The sequence below is a fragment of the Limulus polyphemus genome, unplaced genomic scaffold, assembly GCF_000517525.1.
Source record: "Limulus polyphemus unplaced genomic scaffold, Limulus_polyphemus-2.1.2 Scaffold85, whole genome shotgun sequence".
NCBI classification, from domain to species: Eukaryota; Metazoa; Arthropoda; class Merostomata; order Xiphosura; family Limulidae; genus Limulus; species Limulus polyphemus.
Window position 1 is genome coordinate 1,053,302 of NW_013665695.1, and position 16,725 is coordinate 1,070,026.

A 16,725-nucleotide genomic window follows, 5' to 3' on the forward strand; every position below is an offset into this window, starting at 1 on the left:
TATTACTGCACCAGAGAAAAACATATAAAACATCACCTAACACAATTAGTCGCCCATGGGACATGCTGAGCCTACTGTCTTCCCTACTTAGTTCGTGTCTAGTGCGACATCTATAAAATTGAAATCCGTCACTCAACACAGTCTCCCGGATGTGAAGCTCTCCATTAGCAAGAACGCTATACCTTCCACCTGGTGGATATTTAAAAGACATAAAGCAATTAATGCACTTAAACAAATAACATATGAAAATCAAACAGCATGTAAAATTGTATCTTTAAACTTCATAATTGTCTACTGTGAATGATGGTACGACATAAAATGTATTCTAATTAAAGTTACGTCAACGTTTAATGAATAACAACCGTAAAGATTGTTGAAAAGAAATCATTATAAACTATGCATCTAAATTTCGATTTCTAATGAAATAATTTATGTTAAGCCTTATTTTCATTACGACTCTTTTACTGAAAAAATAACAAAATACTTCAAAAAGAAAAGTACTATTAGATATCATTAGCAAAATGTATTCGACGAGAACCAATAAAAAAAGATATTATATCAAATGGTTATTCAAGCTGAAAGTAAATTACTTAATACCATGTTTGAAGTAAACGTCCTATATTATTTACAGCCATTTTTTCTTCAGTGTAAAAGTCAAGCTTCCTCTGTAAAGAAAGTAATTTTCATTTCCATGGCGGGATGAAAATTTAGTCCCTGAGAGAGAGAAAGCATCCCGCCTGATGTATGTGAAGTCCATGTTCTCTGTGGTCTTATGTCTTATATAAGAATTAAGCGAGTTAATAATCACTGCATGTAAAATCTGATTGATTGTTGCATTGAAGCCAGTTAAAACTCCAAACCACAGTGTATGTAACGTTAGGCCATTAGTTCATTTACCCGTTCGAAATTAAATTCATTATCGTGAGTACTTTTCGAGAAAGGTTATCTGATTCTAAATATCTCCCTCATTAAGAGAGAAGGGTTAGGTGATTCTTGATAACAAATATTATGACTTGTTACTGATCCTAACTGTCATTCACAGGACGTAGATTAGGACTTGTTACTGATTTTAACTGTCCTCCACATCGTGAAGAGTGTGACCGTTACTGATTCTAACTGTCGTCCACATGACGCAGATTAGGACTTGTTAGTGATTTTAACTGTCCTCCACATTGCGAAGATTGTAACTGTTACTGATCCTAACTGTCGTCCACAGGATGTAGATTAGGACTTGTTACTGATTCTAACTGTCCTCCACATTTCGAAGATTATGACTTATTACTGATTCTAACTGTCTTCATACTACGAGGATTGTGACTTGTTACTGATTCCAACTGTTCTCCACATTGCGTAGATTAGGACTTGTTACTGATTCTAACTGTCCTTCACATTGCAAAGATTAGGACTTGTTTCTGATTCTAACTGTCCTCCACGTTGCAAAGATTGTGACTTGTTACTAATTCCAACTGTCCTCCACATTGCGAAGATTAGGACTTGTTACTGATTCTAACTGTTCTCCACATTGCGAAGATTAGGACTTGTTTCTGATTCCAACTGTCCTCCACATTGCAAAGATTGTGACTTGTTACTGATTCCAACTGTCCTCCACATTGCGAAGATTAGGACTTGTTACTGATTCTAACTGTTCTCCACATTGCGAAGATTAGGACTTGTTACTGATTCCAACTGTCCTCCACATTTCGAAGATTAGGACTTGTTTCTGATTCTAACTGTCCTCCACATTGCGAAGATTGTGATTTGTTACTGATTCTGACTAGATAGATAAAGTATTTTGTATATACGTTTGACTTACAAACGTTTGCTACTAGTCACACTTGAAATCTAGACAGTTGTTCCATAATGTACTGACCATGACAACAACTTTTACTATAATAATATTTTATGTCTTGCCATTTGTATCCACGGCAACAGTTATTACTGTGGTTATATGATACCTATCAAGTTGTACCCATGGCAACAGTTGTTACTATAGTTATATTTAATGTCTAGGCAGTTGTATCCCATGACAACAGTTGTCACTATAGTTATATTTGATGCCTAGCCAGTTGTATAGATATATTACAAAAATAGTTTCTGTAGTTATATTTGATATCTGGTCAGAATTACCCATGACAACAGTATTGATAGTTATATTTGATATCTAGTCAGATGTACCCATGACAACAGTTGTTACTATAATTACGTTTGATATATAGCCAGATGTATATATGGCAACAATAGTTTCTGTAGTTATATTTGATATCTATTCAGATGTACCCATGATAAGAGTTATTACTGTAATTACATTTGATATCTAGTCAATTCTACCCATGACAACAGTTGTTACAGTAGTTATAGTTTATATCTAGCTAATTATATGTATCTACGTCTGGAACACAGAAAATTGGTACTAACTGAATTGGGTATCCAGGCACATTTGTTCCTATAGTCACAGTTGATATCCAAATAGTTGTTCCTAGATATACATTAGTGTGCGACGACACTTATCATTACTAGGTGCTAAAATTCAGACATTTATCAACAGTTGTGATTAGTTAAATAAACCTTGTTATGCTTAATACTTAACAACAGCTCAAGAAGCTATATTGATACACATAATCAGCAACACTTGACACTTGTTCTCATCATACCGTATAACTGCCATCCAGACACTTACCACTTGCTACGTTCGATTTGATTGTCACGCCATCTTCTCTTTCCCACGACGTAACCTTGACAAACTCCTTGACGTAGTTAGGTAAATGACAATAGAGGACGGCTGTATTTCCTCGCACAACTATCTCATCATGTATCTGAGCTGCGTAATCTTGTTCTAACACTATGGAAATAGAAATATCATAGTTTTATCTGAGCTGCGTAATCTTGTTCTAACACTATGAAAATAGAAATATCATAGTTTTATCTGAGCTGCGTAATCTTGTTCTAACACTATGGAAATAGAAATGTCATAGTTTTATCTGAGCTGCGTAATCTTGTTCTAAAACTATGAAAATAAAATTATCATAGTTTTATGTTTAAAAAAATAAGATCCTTTTCCAACTTGCTTGTTTGCAGATTTGTATTGCTAATCTCAGCCACTCACTTGGTAGCACTACATACTATCTTAGCCACTCATTCAGTATCACTACATACTAGCTTAGCCACTCATTTGGTAGCACCACATACTATCTTAGCCACTCATTCGGTATCACTACATACTAGCTTAGCCACTCATTTGGTAGCACTACATACTATCTTAGCCACTCATTCGGTATCACTACATACTAGCTTAGCCACTCATTCGGTAGCACTACATACTAGCTTAGCCACTCATTCGGTATCACTACATACTATCTTAGCCACTCATTCGGTATCACTACATACTAGCTTAGCCACTCATTCGGTAGCACTACATACTAGCTTAGCCACTCATTCGGTATCACTACATACTAGCTTAGCCACTCATTCGGTATCACTACATACTATCTTAGCCACTGATTCGGTATCACTACATACTAGCTTAACCACTCATTTGGTAGCACTACATACTATCTTAGCCACTCATTCGGTATCACTACATACTAGCTTAACCACTCATTTGGTATCACTACATACTATCTTAGCCACTCATTCGGTATCACTACATACTAGCTTAGCCACTCATTCGGTAGCACTACATACTGTCTTAGCCACTGCTTCAGTAGCACTGCATATTATCTTCGCCACTCCTTCAGTAGCACTACATACTATCTTAGCCACATATGAATCAATTTAGCTCATAACATACTCAGAAGTAGAATATTTTACACTTAATCTACCAATATATCGTGGACACATGGGAACAGAGAACAGAAATAAGTACTTTGAGCTGTGTAGTATCTTTTACATGAAAATAACGTATTTTTCTCTATATCTTACAATCATTGAGTCGTAGAATTCTCAATGATTATATATCTCGCTTCTGAATAGCCATAATTAGGAGATTAAAGTGATATTGAATGAATCCATTTTGGACATCGTTCTTTGAATCTGCCCTTAAAAATAACCTATTCATTAGGCATTCTAACTTAGAAGTTGAGCATATTACGAAATTTGAATCAAATTCAGACTGATATTGAGCTTTAAAATATTGTGTGTATGTGAGAAATAATTTATCATTCAGACTAACAATTAAATTTGCTAAATTTGCTACTGGTAATCTTTACTCCTATAAGCCTTTAGTAAATATAAATTGAAACATCTAATGCTACCTGATATTTAGCATGAACATACTTAAAAACTGATTATGCTACTATGGTATATGTCTGAAATAGAATGACTAAGTCAAATCAAACTTTGCAATTAACACTATAAGTAAGACAACAAAAGGTCTACGCTTTACTTGTGATTCAAAAATATCGCAGAAAGGTAATAGCTATATATTATAACTTATAAGGACAATTTGTATATGTTAATATAGTGGCGTTTCGCTTCAGGTGGAAGCTATTAAGTCATTGAGAACATGTTTAACACCTATGTATTTGGTTCATGACAAATTTCAGACTATTGCTAGAGAAGTACAACTCTTTCTGAGAACGATATTCGTATAGCAAGATTGTATAAATGATGCGAAGCCAAGAGGTACATTTCAAAGGAAAGAACCTTCAATATTTTCCAGGGAAATGGGAAAAAATCTTACTTAGTAGAGCATTTATGACAGCAATGAGCTCCGAAACCTCAACATAAACCAACAGGATCATCTTCTTCATCCATAAAGTGAATCCATGATTACAAATGTGACCCCCTCAAACTCAATAAGTTAATGTGATAAAATGAAACTGTGTATATATATATGGTTTCTTTAACACGATAATTAATAAGGATTTGAAGTGGACGAAGGTTCACAAATTTGTATCTATGCATTGAAACCAATTATTGTTTTCACGAAAACAATTAACGAAAAATAAGAATCACAGCAATCCCATTCAAACATATACCTTCCAGTTGTCACAGCTCAGATAAGTTGTGCCTTTTGTCTACTTAATCTTGACTTTGTAAGTAGACACTGAAAAGTCTTTCGAAAATTAGTCAAGATGTTTGGTTTATGATTAATCCCATAATCCTTTGCAAAAGTTTGTTAGGGAAAGGTGGGGTGTGACAGGTACCTTAGTTTCAAATGCGTTTTTCATCAATTCACTTCTTGTGGTTGGGGACCTGTAGGAATGGATAGAATGGCCCACAAAATAGAGTAAGAGGCTCCATATCTGTACTTTTGGGCTAGTGGTTCGTTATAAGATTAGAGCACACCAAAAGTTAAGGTGAGTGCTATTGAATGGCTGCTTTTCATCTAATCTATCTGTTCAAAGCTAGAGAAGGTTGATGTAGCTTTGGACGAAACAAACCAAACGTATGTGTCATCATATAAATATTTGCTGAAATAAACATATATTCGACAAATAAGTTATCTTCAAAGAAATACTTTTTGGGACAAACGTGTCTTCATATAAACCCATTTTCGTATATAATCATTTCTGGAGATAAACATGTTTTTTTACATACATAACGCTAAATACATGTTTGACAAATTAGGAGTTTTATAAATATGCCTTTCTTGTTAAATGCAAGAAGCCTTTAGGAAAATATTTTACGCTGTAAACACGATTTTTTTATTATTTGCATAATGAAAATATTAAATGAGTCTCGTATTTTCTTACCATACGACTTATTTATCTACAGAGTCTTAATCGAGTTTTACAGTTTGAAAAGCCTTCTATTGCAGGATAAGAAGGCTGTGAACATGTGGTTATTCGATTATTTCATTCAGAGTAGAGTTCTACAGAACCATTGGTCTAACACACCACCACTGACTTAGGTTAGTCGATTTCAGCTAACTTAATTCGTTGTGGATGAAAACCTCCATCTGAGAGCAGCCGAACGAAAACCGTATTCTGTAAAAGTATCACTTCTTACAACCAATGTTAGACATTGAACGATGAACTTCCATATACGCCTGGAATCTTCGAATTGGATCTCACAAGATAACTCAGTCGGCTGTGAAAGAAAAGAAAGGAGGTATAGACAAGCCAAGCAGTCGTTCTTAACTTTTGCGTAACGTTGTACTTTGTCCAAAGCTATTCAACAGGAGAGAAGAAATTTTGCTGGAACAGTAGGCAAGAAAGACTAAGCTTTAAAGTTGGCTGCGAATGTAATGGCAAAGAGCCAAATCAGTCCCAATATATTCCTCTTGTCTCTTATGTGTGTTTTTTCTTAAATGTTTCTGTCCATTTTATTTTATAATCGTATGTATGTATTTATGTATTCAAAAAATCTGCAAATCAATAAGGGATACACCCTCATACGTGATAACGAGCACAAGTGCATTATGTGACACGTGACAATCACAGCAGTATAAAGTCAGGATGGAACAGAATGTACCAGAACTACATTTTGACATCATTTGGCACTTCATAGGTAAGGTGATACTGTTGAAGGTTTATTGTTTTTGAGATGGGTATGTAACTGTCATTTCCGAAGCAAAATATATAATACACTTAGATCATAAAGATGTGTTCAGATCAGGAATGTAGAATTTTCTAGGCAGTAATACCCCTTGTACTTAATGTCATTAGAAGCAAAGGAATATGGATCAACTTAGAGAAACAAGACCTTCCATAAACAGATCTGCAACAAGTCATGTCCCTGCGTGGTAAGAAAAATGCGTCTTGTAAAAGGTGAGAATTCATGAACACAAGGTCAATGGCAAAAGTTGTACAAGTGTCTCAGGAAACAGTACACAACATAATCCAGGAGGATCTCTGTATGGAAACGAGGCCAGCTGGGTGAGGACTCACCAAAATAATACTTCCAGTCGAATTTCCCGTTCAACTGTTGCATACCTCAAGCATCTGAAGAATGAACTGGGTAGTTACGTTATTCCTTATGAAGACATAGCAGTCAAGTCGTCTGACACAGTGCCTACGGATATCTGTGTGATTGAACTGTTGAAACGGGAACTGGGAAACTGTCATTCTCATACAGTAGATAAATTATGGAAAGCAAGTAGGGAAGAGTGGTGTGATTCGGACATGACAGCCTTAAACGGATCTTTTTGCAATGAACAATACACTACAGAACTACTGTCATTATGCAAGGTCGTTAAATGGAGCAAGACCGATTCAGGTGACATGAACTATAGGACGTGGTGATGCTCTCAAATTTTACAATATCATATTGTATGTGTGTAAACTTCTCGAGCATATTTGATATATATATATATATATCAAATATGCTCGAGAAAGGCACCGCAAAGCACCGCGAAGTTTGAATTATCGTTTGTTTTTATCCTGTTTTTTTTGGTTAGTTGTTTGGTTGGTACCGCTTTTGTAGCTTTAATGCTACTCTTTCAACTATGTAATTAAAAATAATAATACTCAACACATAAAATAAATATAATCGTTAACAAAGTATATATAACACATTTATAACAGATAAATCCCAGTAAAAATAGTCTAAACAAATCAATAATAAATAATGATTATGTATATTATATACAATCCAGAAACAATTAGAGATGGTAAATAACAAAACATATTTAGAAACATTTAAAGAAACAAAATATTTAAATCGTATTCAAATCTTTATTATAAAGTAACACTCATAAAATAATACTATCGTCGATTATTACAAACCCAAAATGTAGATTGAAAGGTTCTTCCAATAAGCCATATGTACTGAAGATACAGTTAAAAAAACACTCTGAGCATCTTAATGAGGTCTGACTCGGGTTTCTAACATGAAACTTGTGCTCATTCATTCTGGATAATAAATTCTCTGTTAGCCAACGTAACTTTCGCCACAAACACTGTAAATTTTATTGTATGAATTCAGTTTTCGAAATGCAACAGAAAGATCTTTTCATTTTAAACATAATAGTTGTTACATCACCGTACAAGATGTTCTTTTATAAACGGCCTGGCGTGGCCAGGTGGTTAGGACGTTGGATTCAAAATCTGCTGGTCGTAGGTTCAAATCCGGCCAAACAAACGTGCTCGCCCTTTCAGCCGTGGGGGCGTTATAATGTAACGACCAATCCAACTAGTCGTTTGTAATAGAGTAGCTCAAGAGTTTGCGGTTGTTGTTGATGACTAGCTGCCTTCCCTCTAGTCTTTCACTGGTAAAACAGGGACGGCTATCGCAGATAGCCCTCGTGTAGCTTTGCTCCAAATTCAAACCTCTCATAAACAACAACATTTAAGGTTACAAGATAAAAGCAATTGAGAGAGCTCTGTATAATATTTTGTCCTTTTATAAGCAACAATTAGTCCCCATGTAATCTAATAAGTTACTTTATTTGCAAGATATGTTCCTGTATTATATGTACCGTTTTGGTAATTACGTTAAGTTTTTACGTCATCTTTTACTTCGTACATCTTCAGCAAATAATGTGTTGTCAAGAATAACAATACAGTTTGCAAAGTGAAATATATATATATATGTTTTTTTTTTCATACTGAGCATAATGGTTCCTCTGTTAACAGAGCCCTCTATAAATGACATGTATGAACGAGCAATACTTTTAAAGTAAAATATATTAATTCATTTTCTATGTATGTTTATATTGAGTTTAAAATACTTTTAACATATGATAAAATATTGAAAGATAAATTACTACGAATGTTTCTTCATAAAGATTAAAAATGTTCTTCAATTAATAGAGATATTTGAATGTACAAATTATGACTTTTTTGTTGTGACATTTGTATTCATGGCAAAACTACTAAAGTATCTGTCAGCAGCACCCTACAATCCTCTCTAAGGGTTTGATTGTCATTCTTATAACGCATCTAGCGTTTAAACTGCGGAAGATATTTTGTGGTATCGCACACACATGAGGACTCGCGCTCGAGCAACTTAGTGTATGAAAATTAAAACCAAAACCAAGACTCCAATAACAAAAACTATATAACAACAACAAAGGAAACGAAAAAAATCACAAGTAACAAATACAAACAAAAACTAATATAAAACAAACAAATATAAAAACTTGGATTGATAAAGATGAGTACAAGTCTGAGTTGTGTTAAGTTGCTTTAACTCATAATAAATAACAGTAAACACTGCATACATTTAATTATCAACACCCATTTATCACAAAGAAACTTCAACTTCTTCATACATAGAATTACTCGAGTCATGTTGATATGATGTTACACCAGCTCTTATGAGCGTATTGATTGTAATTTATTGTCTAAATATTGTTTAAGTGGTATGAATAGTCTTCATCATAAAATGTCGACATAACGTTTTGTTAAAGTGGCATGTGTGTGTATATATATATATATAGTGGATCTCTTAAATACTCTGCGAGTTATATAATGCCATTGATGAAATAATAAGGACAGACTGTACTGAAGCTAGTTCGAAAGCTGGTCAGCTCAAGTTACGTTTTAGTAATATATTATATTTTGTTATTTTGAGCTTTCTTAAGATGGGTGAATTATTTTATATAAGTTGTTGTTGAGTAAAAAATGGCCAACATGACATTTTTAAAATTATAGATAAATAAGAAAATTATATAGTCTTTATGATACACGATGATAACGGGGTATTTATGCTATTTCATTCGAATAAATATTGGTCAAATCACCTGAGGCAGCGCTTAGGGATTCATGTGCGATAATACTATTGAAATGAGCCTTGGGAAACTTTCATACACTTGCGTTTGATAGATTATGGAAAGCATGCAGGGAGGTATTGGTGTGAGTTGGACATGACAGACTGACGACGGAGCGTTTTGCAATGAAAACTGCGTCGCAGAGCTATTCTCATAATGTACGGTCGTCAGGTAGAGCATGAACAGACATGGATTGTAACGACATGGTAAGGCTCCCAAGTGTTTTAATAAAACGTTCTCAACCTCTGTACAGTATCACGTTATGACACGTATGTATATGTATTTACATCCAAAATACAATATACGTGTAGGTATGGGAGTGAAATGCTCAAACGTATTTAATATATATATATATATATGTGTGTGTGTGTGTGTGTGTGTATAAATCAATAGCTCTAAAGCCATCAAATACGTTAATTGTAAATATGCAATATTTTAATCAGCACTGTAAAACAATAATGATGAAATTAATATAAATCAAAAACATTACAAAGAGACTCAAAATTCAAAATTTATTTTTCCATTACCAGTCCTTGTTGTCATCATTAAAACTCATAACGGATAATGTCTGTTGGGGATATTCCATTTATCATACAAGATACAGACGCTAATGTTAAATTAGCCAGCAAAATGGGTTAAGGGTTTGGAGTTGAGTGCTTGAACCCACAACGTCTCAACTCCAACTGCCTCTCGCTATCTGCAGCCAGTTGTAGGAAGGAAGTTACCCTTAATATTCAGATACAACTTTGAAGTAGAAGTAAACCACCCTAAATTTCTATAATGTAAAATTCCCAACCTTCACCCTTTTTATAAGATGTACAAAAACATTCTCATAGTAGAAATAAACCACCATATATTTCTACAAGACTCCTCACCTCCACCCTTTTATTTAATAATTACAAAATGATGTTCAACAGAACTAAAATCCTTACCTAAATAGTTCTTAATTCCCCATCCTCCTCCTTTTCTCCTAAACATTTGTTCAGGTATAAACCAAGTGAGCTGAGACAAGCCCAGCTACCTGAAGTTGGTCTTTCTGCCCTGGTATACTGAACAAAATGCCTAAATATTTTAAAATTATTTACTTATAAACCAAGGATGATCTTGGGTAACACATACATCCCAGTAAAAATATTCACAAAATCGATAATAAATAGAGTTGTTGCTACATTTACCCCTGAGGTACATGTTAATATTAAAGAGTGGAAGTCTTCTACGTATAACACCATAAAACATACTGTCGTAATATTAATGTTATTATAGCTTATAAACAACCTATAAACTTCAACCTTTTACTTTGTTATAAATATAATACTGGATATAGACAAGAAGGTATTACTCAGTGTAAGAACTTAAGATGTCAGCTCTGTAATCTAGGTTATTTTATCAATACTAATATCCAACCCTTAGAGAGGATTGTAGGGTGCTGCTGACAGATATTTTAGTAGCTTTGCCATGAATACAAATGTCGCAACAAAAAAAGTCATAATCTGTACATTCAGATATTTGTATTAATTGAAGAATATTCTTAATCGTTATGAAGAGACATTCGTAGTAATTTATATTTCAATATTTTATAATATGTTAAAAGCATTTTAAGCTCAATATAATCAAAGTTACAAAATTGATTAAAATAGTCAACTTTAAAATTTTTGCTCATTCATATACATGTCATTCACAGAGGGCTCTGTTAACAAAGGAGCCATTGTGCATGGAATTTTTTTTATTATGCTCAATATGAAAAAAAAAATATATATATATATATTGCATTTTACAAACTGTATTGTTATTCTTGACTGAAGATGTACGACGTAAAAAAGTATACATTCAAACAGGATATCAAAAAGTAATGTAATTACCAAACTGTACATATAATACAGGGATATTTCTTGCAACTTATAACTTATAAGATTACATGGAGACTAACTGTTGTTTATGAAATGACAAAATCTTATACAAAGGTGTATCTATTGCTTTTACCTTGTAGCCTTAAATGTTGTTGTTTATCAGAGGTTTGAATTTCACATTCTATTTCACAAGTGTACATTAAAAACGCATTTTGTGAGCTGTCTAGTACAATGGTATGCACAATACTTTTAACATATTTTTATATATATTTTGTTATGAATAGTTTTTAAACGATGGACATTTCCTAGCACTGATTTTTAAACACCGGTTGATGTGTTTGGTGAGTCAGTAAAAAAATTTAGACCTATAAACAGTCCACATGTATATGTACATTTAATGTAAACATCAAGTAAAGGCATGGTTTGATCTATAAAATGTTCATGTAACAGAAATTGGTATATGAAACCCGGGAACGTCTTGTTGTCACCATGCGAACTTAAATTCCAACTCACGAAGTACAAATTTTACCTAAAATGGTGAAATGTCATGAATTAATTTATACTTACCTTTAGAAATATTTCCAAGTATTAGAAATATATCATATTTTATCATTCTCTTTCTTATCTTTCTCTCTAAAGTAATGACATGTCAAAATGAAGTCATTTCAATTCGTGAATATTATATAATTTACTTTCAGAACACGGATTTTGGGTAAAGTCAACCGTAGGAAATATGACAGTAAAATACGTTTCAGTAGTGTTGATCATTTCACTTCTTATTAGGTAGAATTGTTAACAAATGCATTTATACCTGTCAGCAGAGACCACGAACGCGGTCGTATAAGAAACAACATGAGCATTTAAGTAGAATAATCATTTTGCCATATAGAAATTTACATAACATAGCCTTTATTTACTTTTCACGTAGATGTCGAGCTTCGATGCTGATATGCTTTAAGAAGCTTAAAGAATCTTGCTATACATTTTACAGGATTATAGACGATAAATTTAGGTGTTGTTTTGCTTCATTATATGCTTCTTACACAATAAACACAACAGACGATGTGAAATAAACGTGAATTCCTACAGAGTCTATATTTACAAATATTCTTTAGGTTCAAAGCGTGACTAAACATTTCACAGTTGTATGCCTCTACACAATTGCTCTATTATTTATTCACAAACAACAAGGAATGGCAACGGCAACGACGTTGTGAAATCGATCCATGCAAATTGCGTGTGTTTGTATATGCGATACGAACAGATGCAGCCGTTGAAGTCAGTTTCGTCGTCGTGACAACTTATTCTTGTAGTGATTGTTTGCAGAAACAAACCCTCGCTCTTTTAAGTCCAGACAGCCATGTTAAGTAAAACAAACATTACCTCAGAAACACATAGGTCTTCTATTGACGTGCCTGTTTTCCATTTTAACATCTGAATGTTATTCTGTCTATCTATCTGTCTACCAATCTTTCTAAAAGCGCATTTATTAATCTTCTCATCATTGAGTCGCTCAATGATGGCACACATTTTAACCCATCTTTTGAATTAAATCATGAAACAGAGAGGGAAAGTGAACGACAAACATTTTAAGTTCAATCAATGTTCTGAAATTTACTGTACAAACAGTTTAGTTACGTGATGAACAAACGTTTGGATAACTAGTAAAAACAGAGAGTTCAGATTTTGAACATCATCAACACTACTAACATAACGAGCGAAGAAAGATGCAAGCTTTAAATCCTTGAATTTAGGTAACAAAGGAAATTTTATTTAAGGATTTTAAATGGTGAAACTCTGGCCTATATTATTATTCTATATGGGCCGGGCGTGGCCAAGCGGAGTGTAGAATCCGAGAGTCTATGGTTGACGTTCTGTTACATACCATAATGGAAAGGTTACTGATGTTTTTCAATACAGTGGCTACATGAAAACGCTGAGTTATTTCAGTGGAACGTTGTTTAGAAATCTAAAAACCACGGTCGAATGGTTAAAACACTTTCATTATTTAATCTCTACGAATAAGATTGCCAATACGTTTTCCTGTGCCGACTGCTACAACATTTATAGTTATTGAATTTATGTTTATTGGATCCGAATACAGTTATTTTTCATAAAACATTCTATTGTTTAGAACGTTTTTTATTTAATATACTGTGAATATTTTAAAACTGAAATGCTATAAACATTATATGAACGGACAAAAGTGACATTCAATAATAGTGTATGTTCTTGTTTATAATGCTGTTTGAAATGCCATTCAAACTGTTACATGCGAAAAATATGGATGTACTTGGGTGGTTCAGGTTCCATCTATTCTGTGTAAAGATGTGTGATTTCACACCTGTAACGCTTCTAAGTTATGAAAGGAAAATTATTACATAGCAACCAAACAGACAATGGGAGTCCAACACGAAAAACTTTGCTCACCAGCATATAGCTGATGATCGAGAATAGAAACAGCTTTTAACCTAATATTTAAAGTTCTTCCACACTCAGTTCTTACTTCAATTAGCTTGACTTCAATTTCTTCCAAAATATATAGGGGTCAAGACATGACCAAAAATAAGTCAAAAAAGGCATAAACAACATGTATTTAGAATAAATTCCGATATATATATATATATATATTACAAAAGTCTTTATTCAGAATTAATAACCTTGTTACAGTAATTTAACGGTGGGGTCGATTATGATTTAGGCGTAAAGTTACTGACCTGTTTTTTTTTATCGTTCGCTTTGTTTTTTAGATTCTACAACAATGAAACTAAGAAAATGAGCAAAAAAATTAGTGTAACCACACAGTGGAATTGATTGCAAGTTTTATGCTATTTGCTACATTTTTGAATGACTCTTATCTTATAAGAAACCCTGTAATCAACAAAATCATGGATCCAAGAGCAATTTAACACATAAATAGTTTAGATAAATGTGTAAAAAAATCCCGATGGGATTCACATGGACCTTCGTCAATCATTCCAGAGTTAATAATTGGAAATGTATTTGACGTGTCGAAACAGCGAAAAGAAATTCCTCCACTATAAAACATTTTCAAAATTTTTATTACGTCCAGTTTTTAATGGCTTGATTTCATCACTTTTTATTTGCACCCAAGCGCCATAGAGTCGTGTAATAAACATCACATTCCTACTGTTCTTAACTTTATTGATCATTGTTGTTTTTATTTGTTATTTGCGTATATACTGCACAATTCGATAGTAACTAGTAAAAATATTGAACTATCTCCGTATTTCATCCTGCTTCCATAAACACAAAAGTGAAATGCATTTTCAGGCGCCAGCCACAGCCTTTCAAATGGAAATGAAGACTTTTAAAATATTGAGCGAATGCATTTGAAACGATATTCTGTGCACCTTAGCGGGCGAGATACATCGAGAGGAGATGTTGTGTTACATTCAAAATCAGTGATCCAGCTCATTTTAGGAATCCCTGCAGAGCACTGGAATGTTCGGAATAAACCTACATCAAGCACTTGCGCAAGAGCAGAGTATACAAAGCTTGCCGAACACAGGAATGAGTTTCTTGGAACTTAAACACCACTTTGTTTAAAACACTCGTAGTGCAAAACCTTGTAGATTTTAGCGATCATTCAATATGATGGAAACAGTATATGGTAAAATGTTAGAGTTAATTATTGCTGTATTCCTACAACACAGTCTTTGTGTAATATTTTTAGTGTCAGCGAAAATATTTTTCTTGCCTTTAAAAATGATTTACCTTGTGCAACTGTGAAAGAAAAAAGATCATTAACGTCATAAACATATATTTGTTCGTAAATATTTACACTACTTATATCAATGACGAACATCTAATGCTGCTTTTCTTTTGTTAAAAATACATCTATATAACAATGGAAAAAATATGTTAATAAACACGACAAAATCTAAATTGGAAAAAAAATGAACGTACAGTCTGAAAATAATACGATTCTTTGCGGTGACAATGCAGAATAGAGTATTCATAGACACTATTATGTTACTCAGAAAGTTTGTTCGAAATAAAGCGTAATTGATTGGAAAATTGTAGAAATACCTGCTCTGACTTGGACATCCCTACTTCCAACTTTCCCCAAAGAATTAGACGCCACACAGCGGTAAAGAGTGGAGTGAACATCTTGCCGGTAATTTTCTGAATGAAATGGTGGAAACAACAATGTACCGTTAGACATGGAAACTCGTAGACCAGGTAGATCGGTAACCTTTGTTCCATCCGTTATAATCCAGTAAACATCCGGGATAGGGTTTCCTGAAGCCGAACAATGAAGTGACGCTCCCGAAGTGTTGAGGAAAGTCAGCTTCGAAGGAGGTTCGACATCTATCATAGGAGCTCTGTAGTCGGAGAAAGTAGAGATACCTGTTGAAGAAAGCATTCGTGGAAAAATATTACAGGTATAAAATATATAGAAAATTCTAAAATTATCATAAAAATTCAGATTTTTTTAAAGCAAATAATGATAACCTGTAATGACATCCCGTGCTGGGAAAAACATGCTGTAACGGTTTGTTTGTTTGTGGCCCGGCATGGCCAGGTGGTTAGGGCGCTCGACTCGCAGTCCGAGGGTCGCGGGTTCAAATCCCCGTCACACCAAACATGCTCGCCCTTTTAGCCGTGGAGGCGTTATAATGTGACGGTCAATCCCATTATTCGTTGGTAAAAGAGTAGCCCAAGAGTTGGCGGTGGGTGGTGATGACTAGCTGCCTTCCCTCTAGTCTTACACTGCTAGATTAGGGACGGCTAACGCAGATAGCCCTCGTGTAGCTTTGCGCGAAATTCAAAACACAAGTTAAGCACAAAGCTACACAATGGTCTATCTGTGCTCTGCCCAGCACGGGTATCGAAATTCGGTTTATAGAGATATAAGTCCCCAGATGTGTTTCTCAGAAGTTCACTATTTAACATTTTTCATATTTTAGGGTATAATTTATGAAGGAATATTTTGGTCAAGTCCCTTTGAAATGTTTTATATGTAAATATAACATTTCTTTATACTTTTTATGTCTTTGTATATAATTAACTCGTTTGATTATGGAATTCATTGCACGTGTTAATCAAGTGTTTTTACGTAAAATATGTGTTATATATTTACTAATATATATACTTATATATATTCATTAATATAGAATTATATATACACTTACTAATATATACATATATATATATACTTACTAATATATACTTATATATATACTTACTAATATATACTTA

At 33.7% G+C, this 16,725-nt stretch overlaps 1 protein-coding gene across 1 annotated transcript in view; it reads right to left on the minus strand.

Annotated features, from left to right (window-relative positions):
• Nucleotides 1-16,725, minus strand: part of LOC106468057 (Down syndrome cell adhesion molecule-like protein Dscam2) — a 121,323-nt gene that overhangs the window by 70,496 nt on the left and 34,102 nt on the right. The window contains exons 2-4 of the mRNA XM_022397084.1: nucleotides 15,553-15,873; nucleotides 2,678-2,839; nucleotides 37-189 (exon numbers count right to left, since the gene is read on the minus strand). Of these exons, the coding sequence (XP_022252792.1) occupies nucleotides 37-189; nucleotides 2,678-2,839; nucleotides 15,553-15,873 (636 nt within the window). The remainder of the gene's footprint in view (nucleotides 1-36; nucleotides 190-2,677; nucleotides 2,840-15,552; nucleotides 15,874-16,725) is intronic.